We start from the raw sequence: 22,734 nt of genomic DNA on the forward strand, positions 1-22,734 counted from the left end.
TAGCGAATTCTAATACTATCGATCTTTGAGAAGTAATTGAATGCATTATATCTAAAATTGGCGTTGGTTTTTAGATTTAAAAGTCAAAATCGATAAATCCGTCTTTGAGGTAGGAAAGATATTGTAATAAGTGGATTGTCCGATCAGATTACTGACGTGCTCGAGATTAATTTAGTGATGAAAATCATTAATTATCAAAATAATATGATAAGGTTGAAAATATGACGTTCTTGAACGTAAAAGGCTCGAGTGAAGCGTTTGGAGCTAAACATATCGTTTTTCACGAAGAAATTTCACTTCGTGTGAAGTCAAATTTGAATTTTGTGTGTCTTGCATATCATTCTTTCTTGCTGAAACTATTGAAATGTAGCTAGTTTTAACTGCTGTTATCATTTCAAAGCGCGGTGTATACGTCTCAGAAGACATATCCACTGAATGTTTGATTTGCTATTTTGTTTAACGCCAGTGGTTTGGTTGGTTTGTTGCTTTACGCCGCAACTCAGCAATATTCCAGCTACATGATGGCGGTCTGTAAATAATCGAGTCTGGACCAGATAAATCAGTGATTGATATCATAAGCATCGATCCATGCTCGGCAATGTTCCATCAAAATGGTGACAACAAACACATATTACCATACATGTTGTAACATGAAAGGACACCCGTGAAGGTTAGAACTGGTCTCCAGCACCCATACTTGGCGTAAGAGGCGACATACGGGATCGGATGGTCAGACTCGCTGACTTGGTTGATGCAGGTCATCGTATCCCAAATCGATGCTAATGATGTCAATCACTGGATTGTCTGGTCCGTCTCGATTAATCACAGACTGGCGTCATATAGCTAGTATTATTGCTGTTTGCAGCGTTAGACAACAAACGAACCTGAAAGGACAATGAAAATAGACCCTGTGCGATAAAATTCAATATCGTTCGAACACCATCGACATTATGATGTAAGACGCTACGTAACGTATGACGCCATATTCACAACGTCAAACGTATTGTTTGCCAATACGTCATATAGATTCTATACAGACTACAATGTTGCTACACGGATATTTTAATCTGTAAATTAGCGAGCTGTTATCATCAGACCTGTATGCTCCCTAAAATCTACATTGAAAAGTCAGTCATGTTAAAAGAAATATGTTTGTTTGCTGTTTAACGCCGCAATAACCAATATTCCACTGCGGTCTGGAATTAAATAATCGGATCTGGACAAGACAATCCAGTGATTGACATTATTAGCATCGATCCAGGCAAATTGGGATAGGATGACATGCATCAAACAATTCAGAAGCCTGACCATCCGGTCTCATTATAGTCGCCTCTTACGATAAGCATGGTTTGCTGAAGATCAATTCTAACCAAGGACTTAACAGGCCACATGTGAAGAGAAATACCCGGGTGAAACTTTGTTCGACATCTTAAATAATATCAAAGGCTTACATTGTCATACAAATAATACTTGGACCCATTTCGCCCCCGCACGCGAACAAATACGCCACGCTATTATCTTACATATCGCTGACGAAATAAAACCCTAATTGGAACACCCAAAACAGCACATTTTAAAGCATACCCGTTGTCGTGTTTCGAACCAACCGAGAAAAATGGTAGTCGGAATGTTACACTGACTTCTCCCAAGGACAGCTCCCTCTCGCGGCGAGTTTACAAAGGTAGGCAACTGATGTGAGACAACACATATTAGACAGCACGTTCGTGGAAGAAGGTTTTGTGTTTTTGGACTAGATCTACGAAGAGGACACACGGTATGGAAAGGGAGATTAGAGGATGGCGATAAGAAGAAATGTCGTCATCGGCCTGTTTTGGGTAAGTGAATCTCTTTCCCAAACCGAGACAATTTGGCCAGTCAGCTGATGATAGGCTACTTTCGAGGAATTTTGCCGGACGGGTTTGCCCGCTTGAGATCGGTTTTTGACAATTTGTAGAGCTCATCAGACACTTTCGTCTATAGATCTGACTACTTTCTATATTTTACTGTGTATTCTGGGGGCAACAGTGTCTCTGAGTTTTTTTCTGATCGTCCCGAACAACAAGCTGTGTGGTCACAGGCATCCAAACTCCTATGGGGTTCGTCTCAAAAGTTTTACGGCGAATTCATATGTCTGCCAGTATCATCAAAATAACTCATATTCGTATTGTTGTCAGAAGAAGGAATGTAGATTTAGTATCCTGTTGTTTCTTGATTAATTTGAGATGATTAAAGGTGGAACTTGATATTGTGCAGCCTTATCGATTAACACTGACAAGTGGTTTTTTTTTATGTGAACAACCTTCCTTTGATATAGCCACTGTTAACATTCCACGTATAGGTGTGCTCAAAGATGTTATTAAATCTCTGATGATCAAAACATCTTATACATGTACCAAAAAGGATTGAATAATTCTTTAATTGAATCTTATACATGTTCTTAGTTAGTTTGTTGTAGTGAGACTTGAAATATTACAGACAGCCATGTAAAATAATATTTTGTCCCTCCTTGATTCAAATTAAGGTGTGTTTGTTTTTAGGTTTTAAACAGAAATATAAAAATATTCACATTACTCTAACCACAGTTTCTCATAATCCCTTGCAACCCCATGTAGTTGGGGCTTACATTACCGGTAGACAAACATTTAGTCTATGAAATCTTATATTACACAATACCCTTCTCGACTCTAAAAATAAAAATAATAATTTACCCTATGCGGATTTCAGTGGAACAGAGCTAGCTAGAGCTGGCCAGACTTGCTTTTGTATATGTTTCTAGATTATTATTTTTTCATGAAATAAATATATTCCACAGTCATTGTTCAGGACTAGGCTTAGGTTTGTGAAAGTGTTTATACAAAGTGATGTGGATATAGGGAAACATAGGGGAGGGGGGAGTAGGAAGGGACAGACTAACATGTATCCCAGAAATATAGTTATATCTATATCTACAAAATATATTCCAAATGGAGCCCACTAATGGTTAATTGCAGGAGCTAATGGAGAGGCAGTCTAGACTTGCCACATCATTCTAGACTTGAGTTGGATTTGTTCTAATTTATTATCAAGGGTCTGGAAGACAGGCGAAGAGATGGGGAGAGATAATAGACTTGAACTCGTTGAAAGCTTGATATATTACATGTGAAAGAACCAAAATTTCATCATATACCTATATCAATTGTAGACACACGTGATATACACATATGTGGTACACGCAAGCACACACACACACACAAACATGTACGCGCTCACACTCATATATATATTGTCAAAACTCCTTTATCCACACAAGAACTTTTGCCTTCTGTGTGGGTAAAGGAGTTTTGACAAGCACGCAGATCTGCTTGTCTGTGTTTTTTTATTATATCAGTGGTTAGATCACTGGAAACGTCATACTAAAAGACCTATAGTACTTGTTACCCTGCCTGGAGCTTCGTACTTCATTGTTCTTTGTGATTTATCACTAGCCACCTAATATTTACCAATCAAATGCAGACATCACACATACATGTACTCTAGTCTAGTCTGCTATTGTGAATAATGCATACACAAGGCGCTACGTGTAGCTTATAGTTAATTAGGCATGAATATCACAATAATCACAATTATTTAAAAACTTGTCTACTAAACTGGACCCAAGGTGGAAGAAATATTTTGAATACCCAAAGAAAACTATCAATACCAAATGAAAATGATAACTTGTGAGTAGTTACAGGTGGAAAAAATATTTTGAATACCCAAAGAAAACTATCAATACCTAATGTAAATGATAACTTGTGAGTAGATACAGGTGGAAAAAATATTTTGAATACCCAAAGAAAACTGTCAATACCTAATGTAAATGATAATTTGTGAGTAGATACTCAGTGGCTCAAAAAATTATCTGGAGACCTGGTGTAAGATTGATGAAAATCAGCCATTGATTCTCTGAACTCGGAGTGTATTTCCTTCCACAATAGAAATGTTTGTTTTTTTGTGTAACAAGCAATCTAGAAATTCAATTAGTTTTACTGATTCAAACAGTCGAACCGCTTTGTGTCTCAGGACCCGTGATTTAAATTACTGAGATGCTGAGATTCACTGTTCAGAGTTTTCAGATCTGTTTGAACTTTCCACATAAGTTTAATATGAACTAAATTTGTATTACCCCAGGGATTTATCTAGACCTGCTCAGAGGCCGATATTCTGCCCCAAGTCTGCAACAAATGACAGAAAATATTCTCCTTTTGAATTAAAACATTCCCAATACCTCAGAATTTACAAATGTTAAACAGTAAAACGAAAGCATCTTAAATAATAGGGGGGTCGCGTTAAATCGAAATATCGATATATTGCTATTGGTAAGCACTTAAAGTCAATAAATCGATTGTTAAATCAGTTTCCGATCAATAGTATCGAATATCAATAGTTTGATTGTATTTACCATATCATGCGATTGTGAATGTAGCCGAGTGAGGATTAGAGTTAACTGCCCTTGAAGCTTAGCAACCCGTCTTGCTAAAGTACAATAGCGGAGGGTGACAGTCAAGTGGAGCTTGTGGCAAACTTGGGTGGAAGATCGAGTTCCTTTATCTCAAACTTTACTTTTTATTTGTTGTTATGGTTATCACAGTCAAAGGCAACTTCAGTTCGAAGGTGTAATTCAACTCTAAAATCACCACCTCCGTGGTCTAGTGGTAGAGCGTCCGCCCGGAGAGCTGAAGGTCTGAGGTTTGATCTCCCCGGCCGCTTCATACCAAAAGACGTTAAAAGATGGTACTTGTTGTTACCCTGTCTGGCACTCGGCATTAAGGGGCTAAAACAAGGACTGGTCAGCTTAGAGTCAGTATACTGTGTCTGAGTGGGATATTCATGTTAAACTGCGGCATGGTATCTCAGTGAGCTAGCACTATAAATCAGCATCAGTCCGAACTAGTACAAGCAGCCACACAAACACACACAGGTACATGCACGTCGCTATATAAGTGCAATAATCACCTCAACTCTATGGGCAATGGGCACTATGGGCCATGGGCACTTAGTTTAGAATCCTAGATACATAACTGCATCGCCGAGTCAGCTATCTCACAGCAGAAACACCAGAAACAGTGTTTGACACGGCCACTAGTCGAGACTATTCTAGTTGGTGGGACATCATCCTTGATTACCCGAGTTGCAGTATCTTCATCTGTTGGATACCTTGGCCCAGCTTTGTTTCAGAAGTGATGTCACCGCCCCCATCTCTCTTATCACGAACTCAGCCCTGAATTGCATTCATGAGCTGGAAGTCAGTGACCAATCAAAATAGATCTACATTCAAAATCAAATGACTCAGTGTTGGATATAGTATGTTTTTGCAATTGGTACCTTGAAGTCAGTGACCAATCAAAATAGATCTACATTCAAAATCAAATGACTCAGTGTTGGATACAGTATGTTTTGGCAGTTGGTATCTCGGGGTGGAGGTGGGGTAGCCTAGTAGTTAAAGCGTTTGCTCGTCACGCCGAAGGCCCTGGTTCGATTCCCCACATGGGTACAATGTGTAAAGCCCATTTCTGGTGTCCCCTGTTGTGATGTTGCTGTAACATTGCTGAAAGCAGCGTAACACCATACTCACTCACTCACTTGTATATCGGAATAGTTGTTTATGTTTTGTTATTTAAAGAACCAGTACTCAAAAGTTGGGGTTTTTTTCATTTTCGTTTCTTATTCACAAAAATGCAATAAAAAAAGATTTCTTTGAACAGTTTGGATATTCAGCCACAAGTCTGAAGGCAGAGTCTAATAATGTTAGGTCTCGTATGCTCAGCTAGAAATAGTAGGCCTACATATGATATCTCTAAATTCTACTGGAAATGATACTAACATGTGAGAACCAAGTTTCAGGCTAGTGGTGTCAAAAGGTTTTTTTGCAGACTGAGAGTTTTCCATGTGAGTCCTCGAATGAGAAGATCATAAATATTATTTTAACTAGAAAAGATGTTTTCCTCAGTGGGTGTAGTACTAAGACATTGAAGGGATGTCCTTTTGGCAGGCAAAAAAAAAAATCTAGTACTGGTGATATTATCACCTGTTCCAATCATTAAGGGCAATAGGGTAGCCTAGTGGTTAAAGCGTTAGCTCGTTATATCGAAGATAGGGGGTTGATTCCCAACATGGATACAATGTGTGAAGCCCATTTCTGGTGTTCCCCGCCGTGATATTGCTGGAATTTTGCTAAAAGCGACATAAAACCATACTCACTCACTCCAGTCATGAAAAAATTTACAACATTTTACTAGGAGAAAGCATCCTTGACTTGACAAATATTCTACTCAACTTTTGATAAGGATAATCAGATATGTCTTCTGTTTAAATATATGCTTAACACATTATGAGAGTTAGTTTTTTTGTATCATGGAATGATAAAATATCCCTGTAAAAAATAGAGTAGTATATTATAGACTTGCTTGGCATTCTCAGGCCTCAAAGTTGTGACTAAAATGGTCGCCAATTCGACCTAAATTTCAATTTGTCTACTGTCTAAAATTCAGAGGAAGCCAAATGACTACCTTGACAAATATCTTGTGGCAACTAAATTCTATTGCTTCACATTTGAAGACACAAATATAAATAACAGCTAAATGTGGAAAACATATCTCCTAATAATTGTACTTGTGTATTAGTCCTGCTAAAGTCAACAATGAACAGAAATACACAAATATTAATGTAATTAGTATCTTATTTCAGTTGACAATGCTCATCCGATAAGCAAGGATATACCTAAATAATCTTGAAACATAAATTGCATCCTTGTTTGAGTCACAATTAGCAAAACTCAAGTACAGTTTCCACTATTATACAATTCCAAGACTAGTGCTATGACTTGTACATATAATAGTTATTTGATAAAAGATAATTCCAAATGCTTTTGGCTACCTACACTATTGGCTTGACTTCTTGATTTTACCACTGGCTACCAGGTAAAAATTTAAAATTTGAGGTCTCATTCTGCAGTTATTTTTGTTTTGGGTCAGATGGGAGACTAGAAAAACATCTTTAATGACCAATGGCTAAAAACATGCTGACCAACTGGAAACTCTAGATCTTTGGGAGGAGTCGATGTTTTTTACACTCATGGACAGAAAACCTCCTTGTTGATAAATGGTAGTTTTTTAGCCAATGGAAACATCTACTTGGACTGAAGTTAGCTTCTTCTTTCAAGCATGTATTTTAGCAATAAATCATGTCCAACCGTCATCACCTCTACTTACTCTCAAGTAGACTTGCTGCATGTGTGGCTCAACTCTATATCTCCGGAGGTGGTGATACGACTTGACCTTTGAACCTTGAAGTCTGGCTGGTCAAGAGTATGTAAACAAAGGCCGAGAGATTGCTGTGTGTGTAACATTGGGTCAATATGATTCATATTCCCATCATAACTCTGTGTCCCGAGGAACTAGGGATGAGGAACTAGTGTTCGGCTGGCTGAGTGGGTATTACGTTAGACATGACTCAGTGTGGGATATGGCAGGTTTGCAAACTTGGTATATCGGAATGGTTGTGTATGTTTGAATATTTAAAGGGCCATTGCACAAAAGGTTTTTGTTTTTTTAATTTGCATTTTGTTATTAACCATGTTAAAAAAAGATTTATGAGAGCAGTCTGTGAACATGTTTGAAGTCTGAGTTGTAAAAGTCTGTACAGTTTAGTATCTCAGCTACCATATTTGACGTTTTAAACGCCCAGGCCGCTCTCAAAATTAGAAATAGGGGGCTCTTATTAGAATTAAATTTTGGTGAAAGATTTGAAATATTGTAAATTTTGTGGTTTATTCAGACAGCCTGGAATGATACATCTTCCTGAGGCAAAAGAGTTAACTGATTGTCAATGTCCAGTTTTTACCCTTGCCGAACTAGGCCACCAGTGGCTATTACAAGTTATGTCCCTTCTAAGCCTCTCCTATGGACCAATCAGATTCCACCTCGTGTATCACTTGCGTGTGATTCACACAAAATGGTGGGGCTATGTCAGGACGATCTGATCGATAATCAAGACCTATATTGTGATAAAACGGGTCTTACATCGCAAATGCATCAAATCACGTGAGCACCTTGATTAAAAACATGAAAAGATTTGGAAAATATCTGCTGACAATGAGTTGGTGGTGCACATACTTTGCAAATTCTGCAATCGACCAAAATCTGCAATTTCGGTGCGCGATTTTGTTTGGACTATGCATAGACTCGTTAGTCAAGCCAAAATGTAACTCCATAATACCAGGCTAGTTCGGCAAGGGTGGAAACTGGACTTTTATAGTCAGTTAACTCCCTTGCCTCGGGAAGATGGGAATGATACAAAAGAAAAGTCTGCGCATACCTGTACACGACAGATATATTTTTTTAGAATTTAATTGCCTGTAATTAAGGGTGCATATGACACACGAGTGCGTATTATACACGAATAAATAAGTCTTGTGTACATTGATCATTTGGAAGGGTGCTAATTGGGATTGTTCACTAGCTAATATATTAGCAAATATCGCATTTGTGTAGCAGGGATCGAAACTAGTTTTCAAGGGAGATAATTATTTTATTTTTGGTGTGAGACATTTAGACGCTCAAATCTCAAAGCGATAGTGAACAGCTGATGATTGATTTTGTGAGGGAAATGGTTGACGTACGGGAGTTTTTGATCAGGGATAGTTGGTTTAACGTCAAAGAGCATGATTTAATTAACAAACAGGCCGAAAAAAAGGATGATTTAATGAAGACAGTATGACGAAAAATAAGAAAACCAACTGTGCAAGGCACGTGGTTGAGAGAGTTTGACTGGGCAGAGATGAACGTAGATGGCGGGGACTCTGAATTATTTTGTACTGTCTGTCATAAATAATAACTGGGAACATAAAACTTTATGAAATTTAACAAGGCGAGTGAAAATATTGCAGTACGTGTACAAAATATTACCTTCTTACCCTGCAGGACAAGTTGGGTTTAAGACATTATTCGAGCCGACTGCATCACAATGGTCCTCACCAGGTTGATAATACCAAAGAAGTCTTTACAATATATGTATGTATGTAATATGTATGTCTCTGATAATACATCGATGACAAGACAGAGTCATGGTTAAAGTTGTAATGGCAAAATTAAAAGAAGTCCCTGGTGCCTTCAGACACACTTAGAAATCATATTTTCATAAGGCTCTGTATTAGTTTAAGTTGGTTTACAGAATTTTGGTTTCGTTCTGACAGTGCCCATGATCTTTGCCAAACTGCCCAACATCGTTAGAAATTGGAACTAGTCCTGTAGTCCTTGCCAAACTGCCCAATAGTAAAGGTATCCTAAGGACTAGTAGAAATTTGCCATTTTTAGGGTTTTGTTAAATGTTATCATTATAAGGACTAGTGGACAAAAACTGTTAGTTTCTAACCCTGGCCCGATAGTTAAGGTATAATAAAGACTAGTAGAAATATGCTTTTCAAGTGTTTTGCTATAGTTTATCATTATTATGACTAGTGGATTTTAGATGTTAGTTTCTATCGCTGCTGTCTACAGTAGAAGCTCTCACAAATTTCCACCCGATCTGATGGTCACTGTAAGGCACAATTTGGGAGATGATTCTACAGTTGTGTGTGAATCAAGTGTTGTTTTAATGATCGTGTCGCAAAGATGACGGTGTAAGCTTTACTTACGAACACTCACCAACTGACTGCTCTTTAGAAAACCTGGACCTGTTTATTTAAACTTCTTCAACCTGTCCTGTCCCCATAGTGAGCTCATCTTCTAAGCTTGAGCCATCTCAGCCTTTTGTACATACATATATCCTTTACTCTATTGATATTTTTCAACCTTAGGCAGTTACGTTTAATATTAAATATTTTTTTTAGCTGATGGAGTGTTGGGTTTAGGAATGGGAATTTGTGAATGGACGGGTGTTATATCGATTTAGGTTGGAAAGATGTCCCCTTATTGTAGTTGTTCTGACGCCTTCCCCTATTGACTTGTTTTTTTAATGGTTTGATTTATTCACAATCTCTTCCAGAAAAATGTTGACATTTCTTAGGTTTACTGTATTGATAGAGGTATTCAAGATCAGACACTTTCTTATACATCCATTTTCTATCCATTATCTATCTATAATCTATAAAGCAGCTGAGGATTTATCTAGGATTTTCAAATAAACTGCCAGACAAAAGAAAATATACACCTAAATATTGGATTTCACCCAAACATTACAAGTGTTAACCAAGTGTTAGCAGGCTGAAAACAGTCACCCAAACACTCCAAACTTAAGGTCAAATATCACCTATGATTAAATGCATCACAATCAAATAACCATTTCGTTTTATTTAATTTTTAACCACCATCAAACATGGGTGTATACTTTCTTCTTCGCTGGAGGCAAAAGGGAAACTTTTTTGTTAATATTTTGAAAGAGTTTGAAGTAATTCAGTGAGTTGCGACTTAAAACTAATTATGTGAGTCTTTTCTCCCTATGGGCCTGAAAGACAAGTCAACTTTGACAGACTAAAACATGACTTGAATTGGTATTTCTTTAGTTTTAATTTGGGAATGTGAAGAGTCATTTGCAATAGATTTGGGTCAGAGGGAATGGCTTAAATGAACCCCAAAATTCTGGGGTAGCCTAGTGGTTAAAGTGTTTGCTATTCATGCTGAAGACCCAGGTTCAAATCCCCACATTGGTACAATGTGTGAAGCCCATTTCTGGTGTCTCTGCCATGACATTGCTGGAATATTGCTAAAAGCTGCATAAAACCAAACTCACCCACCCACCCACTCACTCACTCACTCGCATGCAAAACCAACACATTGCTTCTTTTTAACAGATGAGATTGTTTCATTTTCTTACAGAAATTAGAAAAAAATTGTTTTGTTGTCAACTGAAATGATTTTAAACATTTTCCCGTTTGGGGGATTTTCCAAATTTTATTTCAAGATACTTTTTTAAATAAAATATCAATTGACATTTCTTCTTGACCATCCTGTTGGTCTATTGACCCTAGAAGTCCGTGAATCGAAGCAAAAACTTGCTCAGGCCTTTGGTTCATTTGCAACTCCCGCAAAGCAGTAAGGGTTGGACGTAAAAAGATACAAGAGGTGGATTTCCAATTATAAAAAATAGTTGTGGAAATTCTATCACCTGGTTCATGTTGTAAAGCAGTGATGAAGCAGCTGGTGGTGAGCTGCAGATCGTCAGGACAGATTCTGCACACCACGAAGCTGGACCATAGAAACTGTCTTTATGGTAGAGAGGCAATAACAGGCTGGCAATGTCTTCTCTGATGGGATTCCATGCTCACAGAATCTCATTATGTAAAGCAAGTGTAGGCTGGACCAGTTGATTTTTGTGTTTTACAGGGTTTTTTTCGGACAGTAGGACAAAGCAGGAGGGGTAAAAGACACACTTGTTGTCAGGGTTGGTTTGAGATTAATTTTGAAATGAAAATCAAGTTTTAAAATATAACCAAACATGCAAATAAAAATATGGTTTGTTCATTATTTCAGTATTATGCTTTTCTGTTAGTATTTTCATTTCATGGTTGCAAAATCCAAAAATTTAGAACAAGTTTAGGCCAGACCAAGTTGGTTTTTTTTGCAATTTTTGGGGTAAGCCAAAACAATGCAGAAATTTTACCAAACATGCCCCGAAAAATGTTGTATTTTTAAAAATTATTTTGATTAATCCCAGCATTTGATTATATCATTTTAATTGTTAGCTTTGAAATATTTTATTCAAATTTTAACTTTGAAAAACCTTTTTTACTTTTAAAAAAAATTAAAACCTTTTTATTTAAATTACTGTGTCATGATCACTGCTTTCCAGCCTAAAGTAGGCTCCTCTTTGTAAGAATTTCATTCTTATTTCAACGTCATCAACAATATTAGCATCCTCACATGGAGGGAATACTCAATTGTATTCAGCATGTTCACTGCTCTGTCCAAAGTACATGCTGCACACAACAGTAACGACGCTATCCTGTGTATGTGACGACAGGGAAGTGCAAATAGTGCACCGATTGCCTTGGGGCCGAGGTCATTCACCTCTGTCAGTGAACAGACCGAGCTCTGTATTTCTGAAACCTTGTCCATCATTTTCAAAAGCAACAAACTTCAGACATTGAACCATCAGTATCCAAATCACCCTGGAGCTCTTTATAAGGCCATCATGAATTACTTACTGGATTTTTAAAGTCACCTGCCCCTCCCTGCCAAACTGTCTGTGGGGATCCCAGGTTAGAATAGGTCCCCAGCCATACATCTTTTTGCTTGTTGTAAAAGGCAACTATGCTTTCTGCTACCTTGGTCGCAAGTGTGTTTTATGTAACAGGTACTTATTTTCATTAAGAATAAAAGGGAAAAAAATAAAATATTCCAGCCATATAACGGCGGCTTGTAAAAACTTGAGTCTGAATCAGACAATCCAGTGATTATTATCATGTGCAACCAGACAGGGAGCATAATCACATTCTAAGATAAAAAAAATAAAAAATTTTGCTACGCCATAGTTATTAATTGTTATTGTTTTGTAAAGTAAAGTAATTGTATTGTTTGTTTGTTTGTTTGTTTGTTTGTTTGTTTGTTTGTTTAATGCTGCACTCAACAATATTCCAACTATATGACCGTGGTCTGTAAGTAATCGAGTCTGGACCAAACAATCCAGTGATTGATATCATGAGCACCAATCTACACAGTTGGGCCAAGTCAGCGAGCTTGACCACCCAATCCAATTAGTCACCTCTTTAGGCAAGCATGGTCACCTTTTACGGCAAGCATTGGTTGCAGAAGAACTATTCTACCCCGGATCTTCATGGGTCCATGACTTACCTAGATTATGTTTTCTAGTTCATACTGGATGACACAGAAGATATTGTTATTGTACATACACACCCACTAGAGGCCAGGCACAGAAACAAATTAATACATTATACATTCTGACACTTTGAAGATATTGGATGTGGAGGCAACAGGATGGCCATTCAGAACCCGGCTGAAGCAAACTCTTTAGGAAGACGTATCTCAGATTGCACATCTGCTTCATGTTAGATAAACAATCCTGCAAACAGAATAAGGAAAGATTGTACACGGGGACCGTACCCTCAGTCTTACAGCCAATATTGTGCCAACATGGCATTTACATTACGATTGTCGATGTTTGTTTGTTTGTTTGTTTGTTGTTTAACGCCGCACTCACAAATATTCCAGCTGTACGACAGTGTCTGTAAGTTGGAGTCTGGACCAGACGATCCTGTGATTGACATGTGAGCGTCGATCTACGCAGTTGGGATACGATGACATGCACCAAGTCAGCGTGCCTCGTCACCCGATCCCGTTAGTCGCCTCTTACAACAAGCATTGATTACTGAAGACATTTCTGAACTGATCTTCACTCTTGTCAACTGACATCATTAATGTTGCAATAAGCAGAGCGAATTTTTATGTAAATAAATTGCAAGTGATTCTGTTGCATTTGATTAGCTAACGGACTGCTGTTTCCCGATTGGCTGATAACACGATGCGCAGGACTTGTGTTCATAATAGCGCTGAACGATGTAAATGATTTCATATTATTGTCTACAGTTAATGTTCTGTTAATCTTTAAATAAGCAGTATGTGAAGTTATTACAATTGATGTATTTATTAATATAAATTTGTTTCAATATTTTGTGGCCTTTGGGTTTTCCTTCCACATCAAGTTACACAGTGACATTGCTGAAATACTGTTCAAAGCGGATGAAAGCACTTTACAGCTCTCTGGAAAGACCAGATTTAATTTCCTTATTGTCCTTTGATGAAATCCCTTTATGGAAATATTGATATAATTAAAACACTACATCCTTAAAGTTTTTAAAATTATTATATATATTTTTTTTTAATTCATTCATTCATTTGTCAAAAAGTATCAGTAAGTAATCAAGTACTGCAGAACTAGAATGGGAAAGTTCCATGGCTCGGGGAATTATTTACATGATTAAACTTTGTTGCCAATACTCTGTGCATGTAATTTCAAGCTTTTCAATTTTTCAGCTTCTGCCACTGCCAAACAAAGATTGGAGAGCTAACTCACCCATTAAACATTTAAGTGACATCTATTCAATAACAATAACCCGTGCCAATATGTGTGTGGTGTCCATTGATGGTGCTTAGTGAATGAAAAAAACAAAAACCATACTGCCAGTTATTTTCTAATTTTCTTCACCTCCTAAGAAAGTCCTCCATCCCATCTGTGTTGGATTCAGGTGGCTTAGGTAAATAATTCACGTCTTTCCACATTTGTGCTCACTAAAATACTACTTTGGTTTCCAAACAGGACATATTTTCTTTCCTGAATTAGGGGTTGCTTTACACCTCTGTGCCTGCAGACCATATGGATCTGTTCCCTTGAGGTTTGATCTTCACACCCACAGTTCCAACATAGACTCACCCATACAGTGAAATGGAAGAGTTTATTGTGATATATAGGGCAGAGATTTGGTAGTACTTAATAATTGGCTTGTTGATTCTGTGTCCCCTTAAGTTTCAATATGGACTCACCTGTACTTTGAAATGGAAGAGTTTATTGTGATTTATAGGTTGGATGTTTGAGAGAACTTTCTTTACCTGAATCTTAAAATGAAACATTTGATTTTGAACATATTCTCCTCATTAACGCCCTGCTCCAGAAAGCACATCTGACCAACTTCTAGACCAATCTGTAAGTAATCATTATAAGTGCCCACTGGGATTGTCTGGTTCCGACTCAATTATCACAGGCTGCCTTCATACAGATGGAATATTGCTGAGTGCAGCATTTAACAACAAACAAGAAAACAAAAACATAGTTTTTCTGAATAACACACCAGTAGGACATCGTTGATGACATTTATGTCCCGATTGATGTCAATCACTGGATTATCTGGTCTGACTCGATTATTTACAGACTGACATCAAATAGCTGGAATATTGCTGAGTGTGGCTTTAAACAACAGACAAACAAACAAAAACATTGTATATATGAATTATATACCAGTAGCTTATATTAGAATGATTGTGACTTATTTTTCACTCAGTTGTTAATTTCACTTTAACAGTTAATTAGTTCATCTTAATTAGCATCCCTTACACATGTTACAAGATTAATTCTGCCTTGTTAAATTATGTATCTGAATGGCGACTAAACCTATTTCAGGGATTTATCTAGACCTGCTCACAGACCAATACATGGCGACAAGTCTGCAACAAATGTCAGTAGTCAATCCCAAATTGGAAATAAAAAATTCAAAAATATTCAACTAATGTTTTTTCTTTGTAGAGACTTGTATTTCTCTGAGAACATGACCAGTAATGGTATAGATTTGCAACTCAAAGTTTCAGAAGATAAGAATTTTTTTTAAATACCACTTTGGAACAAAAAATGATTTTTTGTCCCATTTTGCCTTCCAAAGACACTCAGGTTGAAATCCTACATAGATCCCTGAATTTAGCAATCTAATTTGATGGCGAAGATGGAGAGTGGATCGGTCCTCAGACAACCATTGTCATCCCAGCGTCACATTTACCAGACATATAAGTGGATGTTTTGGTTTGTTGTGGTTACATCCGGACAGACATATTTTTTTATTTCTTGATGTACAGATTGATTTGTCAGGATAGAAATAATTAATTTAAAATAGGAATTTCATTAGGCGTAATTTTGTCACTGATGCATCAGATTTGGAAATGTCCTCCACGTGTCTACCATAAATCATTTTAAAAGTTTTGATGAGGCCCTGAATGTTGTACATGTTGTACAAATTTACTTCCCGGGTACTCGACACACTCTCACCCGGCCCTACCCGGATACCCGCTGTAGGTCTCAAGTGTTGGGTACAAAATGTCCAAATGGGAATTGTTTTAACGCACCACTGGCAAAAACTATTTAGATACACGTATAAAACGATTTGATCATGTATACACTGCAGTTGATAGACGCTTTATCCTTACTCAAACATATAAAAGTCAGAACAAATGCTTGCATGGTGAGAAAGAAATATGAACATTAGCTATACTTGTAGTGTAACCATTGAGTTTTATTGTTAATGTCATTATAGTATATCACGTGACTAACCACGGGTCCGGGAAGTCATATGGGTACGTGGGTCCTACTCAGGACCCAACCGACCCGAGTACCTGAGTTACCCGTCCAAGCCCTAGTTGTAACTCTGATCAAACAACTTTTGAGCAAGAGTCATATGATGCTCTTTGTAGAAAGAGACCGCCTCCATGGTCTAGTCATAGAGTGTCCGCCCAGAGAGCGGAAGGTCCGGGGTTTGATCCCCGGCCGTGTCATACCAAAAACGTTAAAAGATGGTACTTGTCGTTACCCTGTCTGGAGCTGGGCATTAAGGGGCTGAAACAAGGACTGGTCGGCTCGGAGTCAGTATCTCTGCGGCATGGTATCTCAGTGGGCTAGCACCTTAAATCAGCATCAGTCCGGACTAGTACAAGCAGCCACACACACACATGTGCATGCATGTCGCTATATAAGTGCAATAATCTTGGATGCGACATTAAACCCAATTTCACCTCACCTTTGTAGAAAGAGCATGTCCGATTGTACCTCGATTGTTGTAAAAGGTCTCGAGCTGCTGGAATATTGCTTCACTTAAAGGTAACAATGGCTATTTGAGAGTTGGAGTTATCCCCCTTGTCATCGACTAGTAATTCTTTTAATTCAGTTTTCCAAGCAGTGACAGCTTCTGTGGTCTAAATGTCCGAGTGTCATACCACAAGATGATAAAAGATGGTATTTGTTGTCACCCTGCCTGGCACTTGGCATTAAAGCAATTTTCCTTGATAAACAATGACTATCGAGCAAAATTGTTTTTAACTATGGCAGTATTATTGCACCCATTCAAATCTCTAACTAAGAGGTTGTTTGTTTGTTTTTTGAAGTTGCACTCAGAATGGAGCTATATTTATAAACAGCCGTCTGTAAATAATCAAGTCTAGACAAGACAATGATTGATATAATGAGCATCGATAGACACAACTTGGATATGATGACATGTATCAACCAAGTCAGCGAGCCTGACCACCCAATCCCGTTAGTCGCTTCTTACGCCACGCATGGGTGGCTGGAGACCAATTCTAACCTCTTTTTCAATGACGCAAACTCTATTGATATAAACTCTATGGTAATTAAGATGATATAAACTCTATGGTAATTAAGATGATATAAACGCTATGGTAATTATGATCATATGAACTTTATGGTTATTATGATGATATAAATGCTATGGTATAATTATGATGATATGAAATCTATGGTTATTATGATGATATAAACGCTATGGTAATTATGATGATATCAACTGTGGTAATTATGATGATATAAACTCTATGGTAATTATGATGATATAAACGCTATGGTAATTATGATCATATAAACTCTATGGTTATTATGATATATATGCTATGGTAATTATGATTATATGAAATCTATGGCTATTATGATGATATAAACGCTATGGTAATTATGATGATATGAACTCTGTGGATCTACAAACTGATCTCACGCCTGTGTACACAGCAAACCACTTGCCAGGAAGCTCAAAGGTAATGTGATGCCATTATAATGCATTGTGGGTCAGGAGTGTCACTCCAAATTTTCTTTCCTTTTCAAACTCTACTGGGAATGAAAATAATGAGACATTTCACCACAACTTTGGTGAGTGATATATTTGGATAAGCAGAATTTCAATTTTAAATTCAATAAAGTTTAGTTTTGTAAATTGAACATCTTGAGAAAGTTTGCCAGGTCAGTCTTTAGCCAATTTTTGCACCTGTACTCTTTTAACGACAGAGAAGGTTTGTGTTATGCCTGAATTTTTTCTCACACACTGGGCCTTTTAACGAAAGGCAGGTAACTCGCACCTGTTTTCCCAGGAACAGGTGCTGCTGTGTGTCAAATATTTTGGGTAGCATAGCCCTGCTAGCCTCTGGCTAACGGGATAGAGTAGCTTTTCTAGCCTCGAGCTACAGAGTAGCATAGCTCTATGAGCCTTGGGCTAAGGGAGTAGCATAGCTGTACAAGCCTTGGGCTACAGGAGTAGCATAGCTGTACAAGCCGCGGGCTTACAGAATAGCATAGCTGTACAAGCCGTGGGCTACAGGAGTAGCATAGCTGTACAAGCCGCGGGCTTACAGAGTAGCATAGCTGTACAAGCCGCAGGCTTACAGAGTAGCATAGCTGTACAAGCCTCGGGCTAACGGAGTAGCATAGCTGTACAAGCCTTGGGCTTACAGAGTAGCATAGCTGTACAAGCCTCAGGGTAACGGAGTAGCATAGCTGTACAAGCCTTGGGCTTACAGAGTAGCATAGCTGTACAAGCCTTGGGGTTACAGAGTAGCATAGCTGTACAAGCCTCGGGCTAACGGAGTAGCATAGCTGTACAAGCCTTGGGCTTACAGAGTAGCATAGCTGTACAAGCCTCAGGGTAACGGAGTAGCATAGCTGTACAAGCCTTGGGCTTACAGAGTAGCATAGCTGTACAAGCCTTGGGGTTACAGAGTAGCATAGCTGTACAAGCCTCGGGCTAACGGAGTAGCATAGCTGTACAAGCCTTGGGCTTAAAGAGTAGCATAGCCGTACAAGCCTCGGGCTAAGGGAGTAGCATAGCTGTACAAGCCTTTGGCTAAGGCCTTGGGCTTACAGAGTAGCATAGCTGTACAAGCCTTGGGCTAACAGAGTAGCATAGCTGTACAAGCCTTGGGCTAACAGAGAAGCATAGCTGTACAAGCCTTGTGGCTAACGGGTAGCATAGCTGTACAAGCCTTGGGCTAACGGGTAGCATAGCTGTACAAGCCTTGGGCTTACAGAGTAGCATAGCTGTACAAGCCTTTGGCTAGTCCTTCACCATGACCGTGGAATATATTTATTTTTTATGAAAAAATAATAATCTAGAAATGCATACAAAAGCAAGTCTAGCCAGCTCAAGCTAAATCAGCATAGGGAATTTTTTTATTTTTAGAGTCAAGAAGGATATTGTGTAATATAAGATTTCAGAGACTAAATGTTAGTCTAGCCTTTGGCTTACAGAGTAGTATAGCTGTACAAGCCTTGGGCTTACACTGAGTAGCATAGCTGTACAAGCCTTGGGCTAATGGAGTAGCATAGCTGTACAAGCCTCGGGCTAACGGAGAAGCATAGCTGTACAAGCCTCGGGCTAACGGAGTAGCCTTGCTATGGAAGCCCTGTACCACCCCGCTATTTATCGTGTTACACCTGGACTCACCACTAATGCATTTCAGTTGTAACCCAACCTTGAAGTATAATACAAATGACGTTATCAGTCATGGTTTTAAACAGAAAGTTTGATAATCAAGTTGGGTCTGTTTATCAGCACGAATCCTTCATGTTGAGAGTAATGGCCAGATATAGCTGCCATGAGAAGGGGAAACCTTCGGGATTCCAAACAACATGGTTTTGCAATTAATTCCCAGAGAAATGGAAGCTGCGGTTATCAGATTATTCTCTTGGGACATATTGAGTCGTATTGCCTCACCATTCAGTGTGTATAAAAAACATCTTGGATTGTGAAACTCGAATCATGTGTTTACATTATTTGGGCTGAGCATGGCAAAAAAGGTCTTCTGTCGTATTTGGTAAGGGGTTTAGTGTCGCATAAAAATCGTCTTGGAAATCTATAGTCAATTATTCATGCACAAATGGTTGATGAAGATTGTTATTGTAGGGCTTATCTACTGTTTGACTACATACAATGATGATTATGTTATTTCTACCAGACTTTCATGATCATTTGTCATTGTACGGTTAGGTAAAAAGGGAGAGATCTACATTATTTCATAAGGGAGTGAACTATTGATAGTCTTGGGGACCTGTAATTTTAATTGTTTGTTTTAAATAAATTTTATAGAACAATAATTTTGAAAACAAACAAACAATGATTTTATAAATAAATTAAAACAATTTTTTCTATGAAACACAGGGAGAAAAATATTTTTGCCTTAGGTTTTCCACAAGATATTGTTCGCTTGACAGCTGGATGTCCAGAAAACGCCACAGCATCCTTGGTTTAGCGGAAAGAGCATCTGTCTGGAGAGCATCCTTGGTTTAGTGGAAAGAGCATCTGTCTGGAGAACATCCTTGGTTTAGTGGAAAGAGCATCTGTCTGGAGAGCATCCTTGGTTTAGTGGAAAGAGCATCTGTCTGGAGAGCATCCTTGGTTTAGTGGAAAGAACATCTGCTTGGAGAGCATCCTTGGTTTAGTGGAAAGAGCATCTGTCTGGAGAGCATCCTTGGTTTAGTGGAAAGAGCATCTGTCTGGAGAGCATCCTTGGTTTAGTGGAAAGAGCATCTGTCTGGAGAGCATCCTTGGTTTAGTGGAAAGAGCATCTGTCTGGAGAGCATCCTTGGTTTAGTGGAAAGAACATCTGCTTGGAGAGCATCCTTGGTTTAGTGGAAAGAGCATCTGTCTGGAGAGCATCCTTGGTTTAGTGGAAAGAGCATCTGTCTGGAGAGCGGAAGGTTGGTGGTTCGATCCAGGGGTCCGGAAAATTTAAAATCCCAATCGGACATTTACATTTATGCCACACCCCCTTCAAACAGCGTGTTTTAGTACGACTTTTTACACACAAATTACAAGTTGTTACGTATTCATAATATGATGAATTATGAATTGTTTCAATTTAAATTGTTTAATTCACCGGACAATTAATAAGAAATAATATCATTTTAGATATATATGGAAAACATACGTTTGTTTCTGTTATAATAACGATCTGTCAACGTAGTGAACGGTCTAATTAATATTCATGAGTCTGCTCAAGTGTACGCGTTGTAACATTTGGATCGAGACTATTATCCCATATTTGGTTATCACGTGACCTCACGGGAAAAGTTGTTTTTTTTAAGCTAAAGATTATTTAAAAACAAGACAGATAATATAATCATAAATCCTAAACTATCGTTGATAGCAATAGTTATTTGAATACTTTTTCATCTGTACTTAATTATTGACCATAAACAAATTTGATATCGATCGTCACAGAAAGCAAAATGGCGGTCAATCAAGATTCAATATACGACTAGCTACTGAAAACAATAAAATCTGCAAATCCTCGTTGTATGTCAACCAAGTGAAAGTCGTTAGCCACGACTTACAAAATGATCATTCAGACTTTGAGGGTTTGGCAGATCCGCTCGACTGATCTGCATCGGTCGACTGGCTGTCGTCACGCTTTCGCTTCTTGACTGAGGTTACGTATTGTAGCATTGTGAGGATAATGAGGTACATCGATGATGCAAGGTATTTTTGTACAGTTGTAAACACATTTTACTCAAATTAACAAGATGTTCTCAGTAATAAATCCTCGATTAATCAGTGTCAACTCAGTTTATTGCCTATTACAGTGATTGACCGATTGGACTATCATTCTAGGTACGATGTATTTACAGCAATCAAAACAAACAAAGCTTGTCAGTGTAGATAATCTTCATTGTGTTACAACTGCAGACAGAAATTGCTCAGTCCTAACTGTTGATCATGTCCGGTCAAATTTAAGAATGTCCGGACAATACTTTTTAAAATGTCCGGTAAGCAATATTTTAGACCGGACATTTGAGATTCCCAATCGGACATGTCCGGCGCATATGACAGTTTCCAGACCCCTGGTTCGATCCCCATACGTGTCGTACAAAGGGGCGTTAAAAGATGGTACTTGTTGTTACCCTGCCTGGTGCTTGGCATTCGGGGATAAAACAAGGACTGGTCGGGTACAGAATACTGTGTGTGAGTAGGGTGTCCTTGTTAAACTGTGGCATGATATCTCAGTGGGCTAGCACTATTAAATCACCCTTAATCCATAAACCATAAACACACACTTGCATGCACGGTGTCATATAAATGCAATGATCTTGAAAGTCTCACCTCACCTCACCTCAACTCACCTCACCTCACCCCTCACCCAGACCGCCTCCGTGGTCTAGTGGTAGAGCATTCGCCCAATCGATCCCCAGCCGCGTCATACCAAAAGACGTTAAAAGATGGTACTTGTTGTTACCCTGTCTGGCACTCGGCATTAAGGGGCTAAAACAAGGACTGGTCAGCTCAGTATACTGTGTCTGATTGGGATATTCATGTTAAACTGCGGCATGGTATCTCAGTGAGCTAGCACTATAAATCGGCATCAGTCCAGACTAGTACAAGCAGCCACACAAACACACACACGTACATGCACATCGCTATATAAGTGCAATAATCTTGGACGCGAAGTTAAACCCCATTTCACCTCACCTCACCTCACCTCACCTCACCTCACCTCACCTCACCTCACCTCACCCTCATATCACCTAACCTCAACCAGTACACACAAGTGTAGAGAATGGACACAGAAAAAGAATATACTGCATCTCGAGGGACGCACAATAATTTTCATCAGGAGCAGTTATGGGTGTCTGTCATTTCACCCATCAATCATAACCACTGTCCACATTGATTCATTCCAGACTCTAAAGTAATTATCAAACTGTACAGTACACTACACCATTTCATTACTTTCAGGACCCTCATATTGCCTGCAAGACCCTTAAAATTAAATCATTGGGGGTTCCCTAGCCTTGCTCCAAGGCTGTACTGAAACAAAAGTCCATGTGTAGTAATTCTATCCTTACAATAGGCAGAACTCCAGTCTCTTATAGGGACAACTTGTTCTTATTATTTACATAATCTAGAAATTATAATTTAATTATTGCCTTAGAGACTTCAGCAAGTCT

The 22,734-nt window shown here is 38.4% G+C and overlaps 1 protein-coding gene across 1 annotated transcript in view; it reads left to right on the forward strand.

The window, feature by feature from the left end:
- Positions 1–1,691: 1,691 nt before the first annotated feature.
- Positions 1,692–22,734, forward strand: part of LOC139461077 (uncharacterized) — a 73,151-nt gene continuing 52,108 nt past the window's right edge. Inside the window, exon 1 of the mRNA XM_071242590.1 lies at positions 1,692–1,835. Within this exon, the coding sequence (XP_071098691.1) occupies positions 1,797–1,835 (39 nt within the window). The 5' untranslated portion in view covers positions 1,692–1,796. The remainder of the gene's footprint in view (positions 1,836–22,734) is intronic.

The sequence above is a fragment of the Haliotis cracherodii genome, unplaced genomic scaffold (genome assembly GCF_022045235.1).
Source record: "Haliotis cracherodii isolate W230 unplaced genomic scaffold, xgHalCrac1.p SCAF_14, whole genome shotgun sequence".
NCBI classification, from domain to species: domain Eukaryota; kingdom Metazoa; phylum Mollusca; class Gastropoda; order Lepetellida; family Haliotidae; genus Haliotis; species Haliotis cracherodii.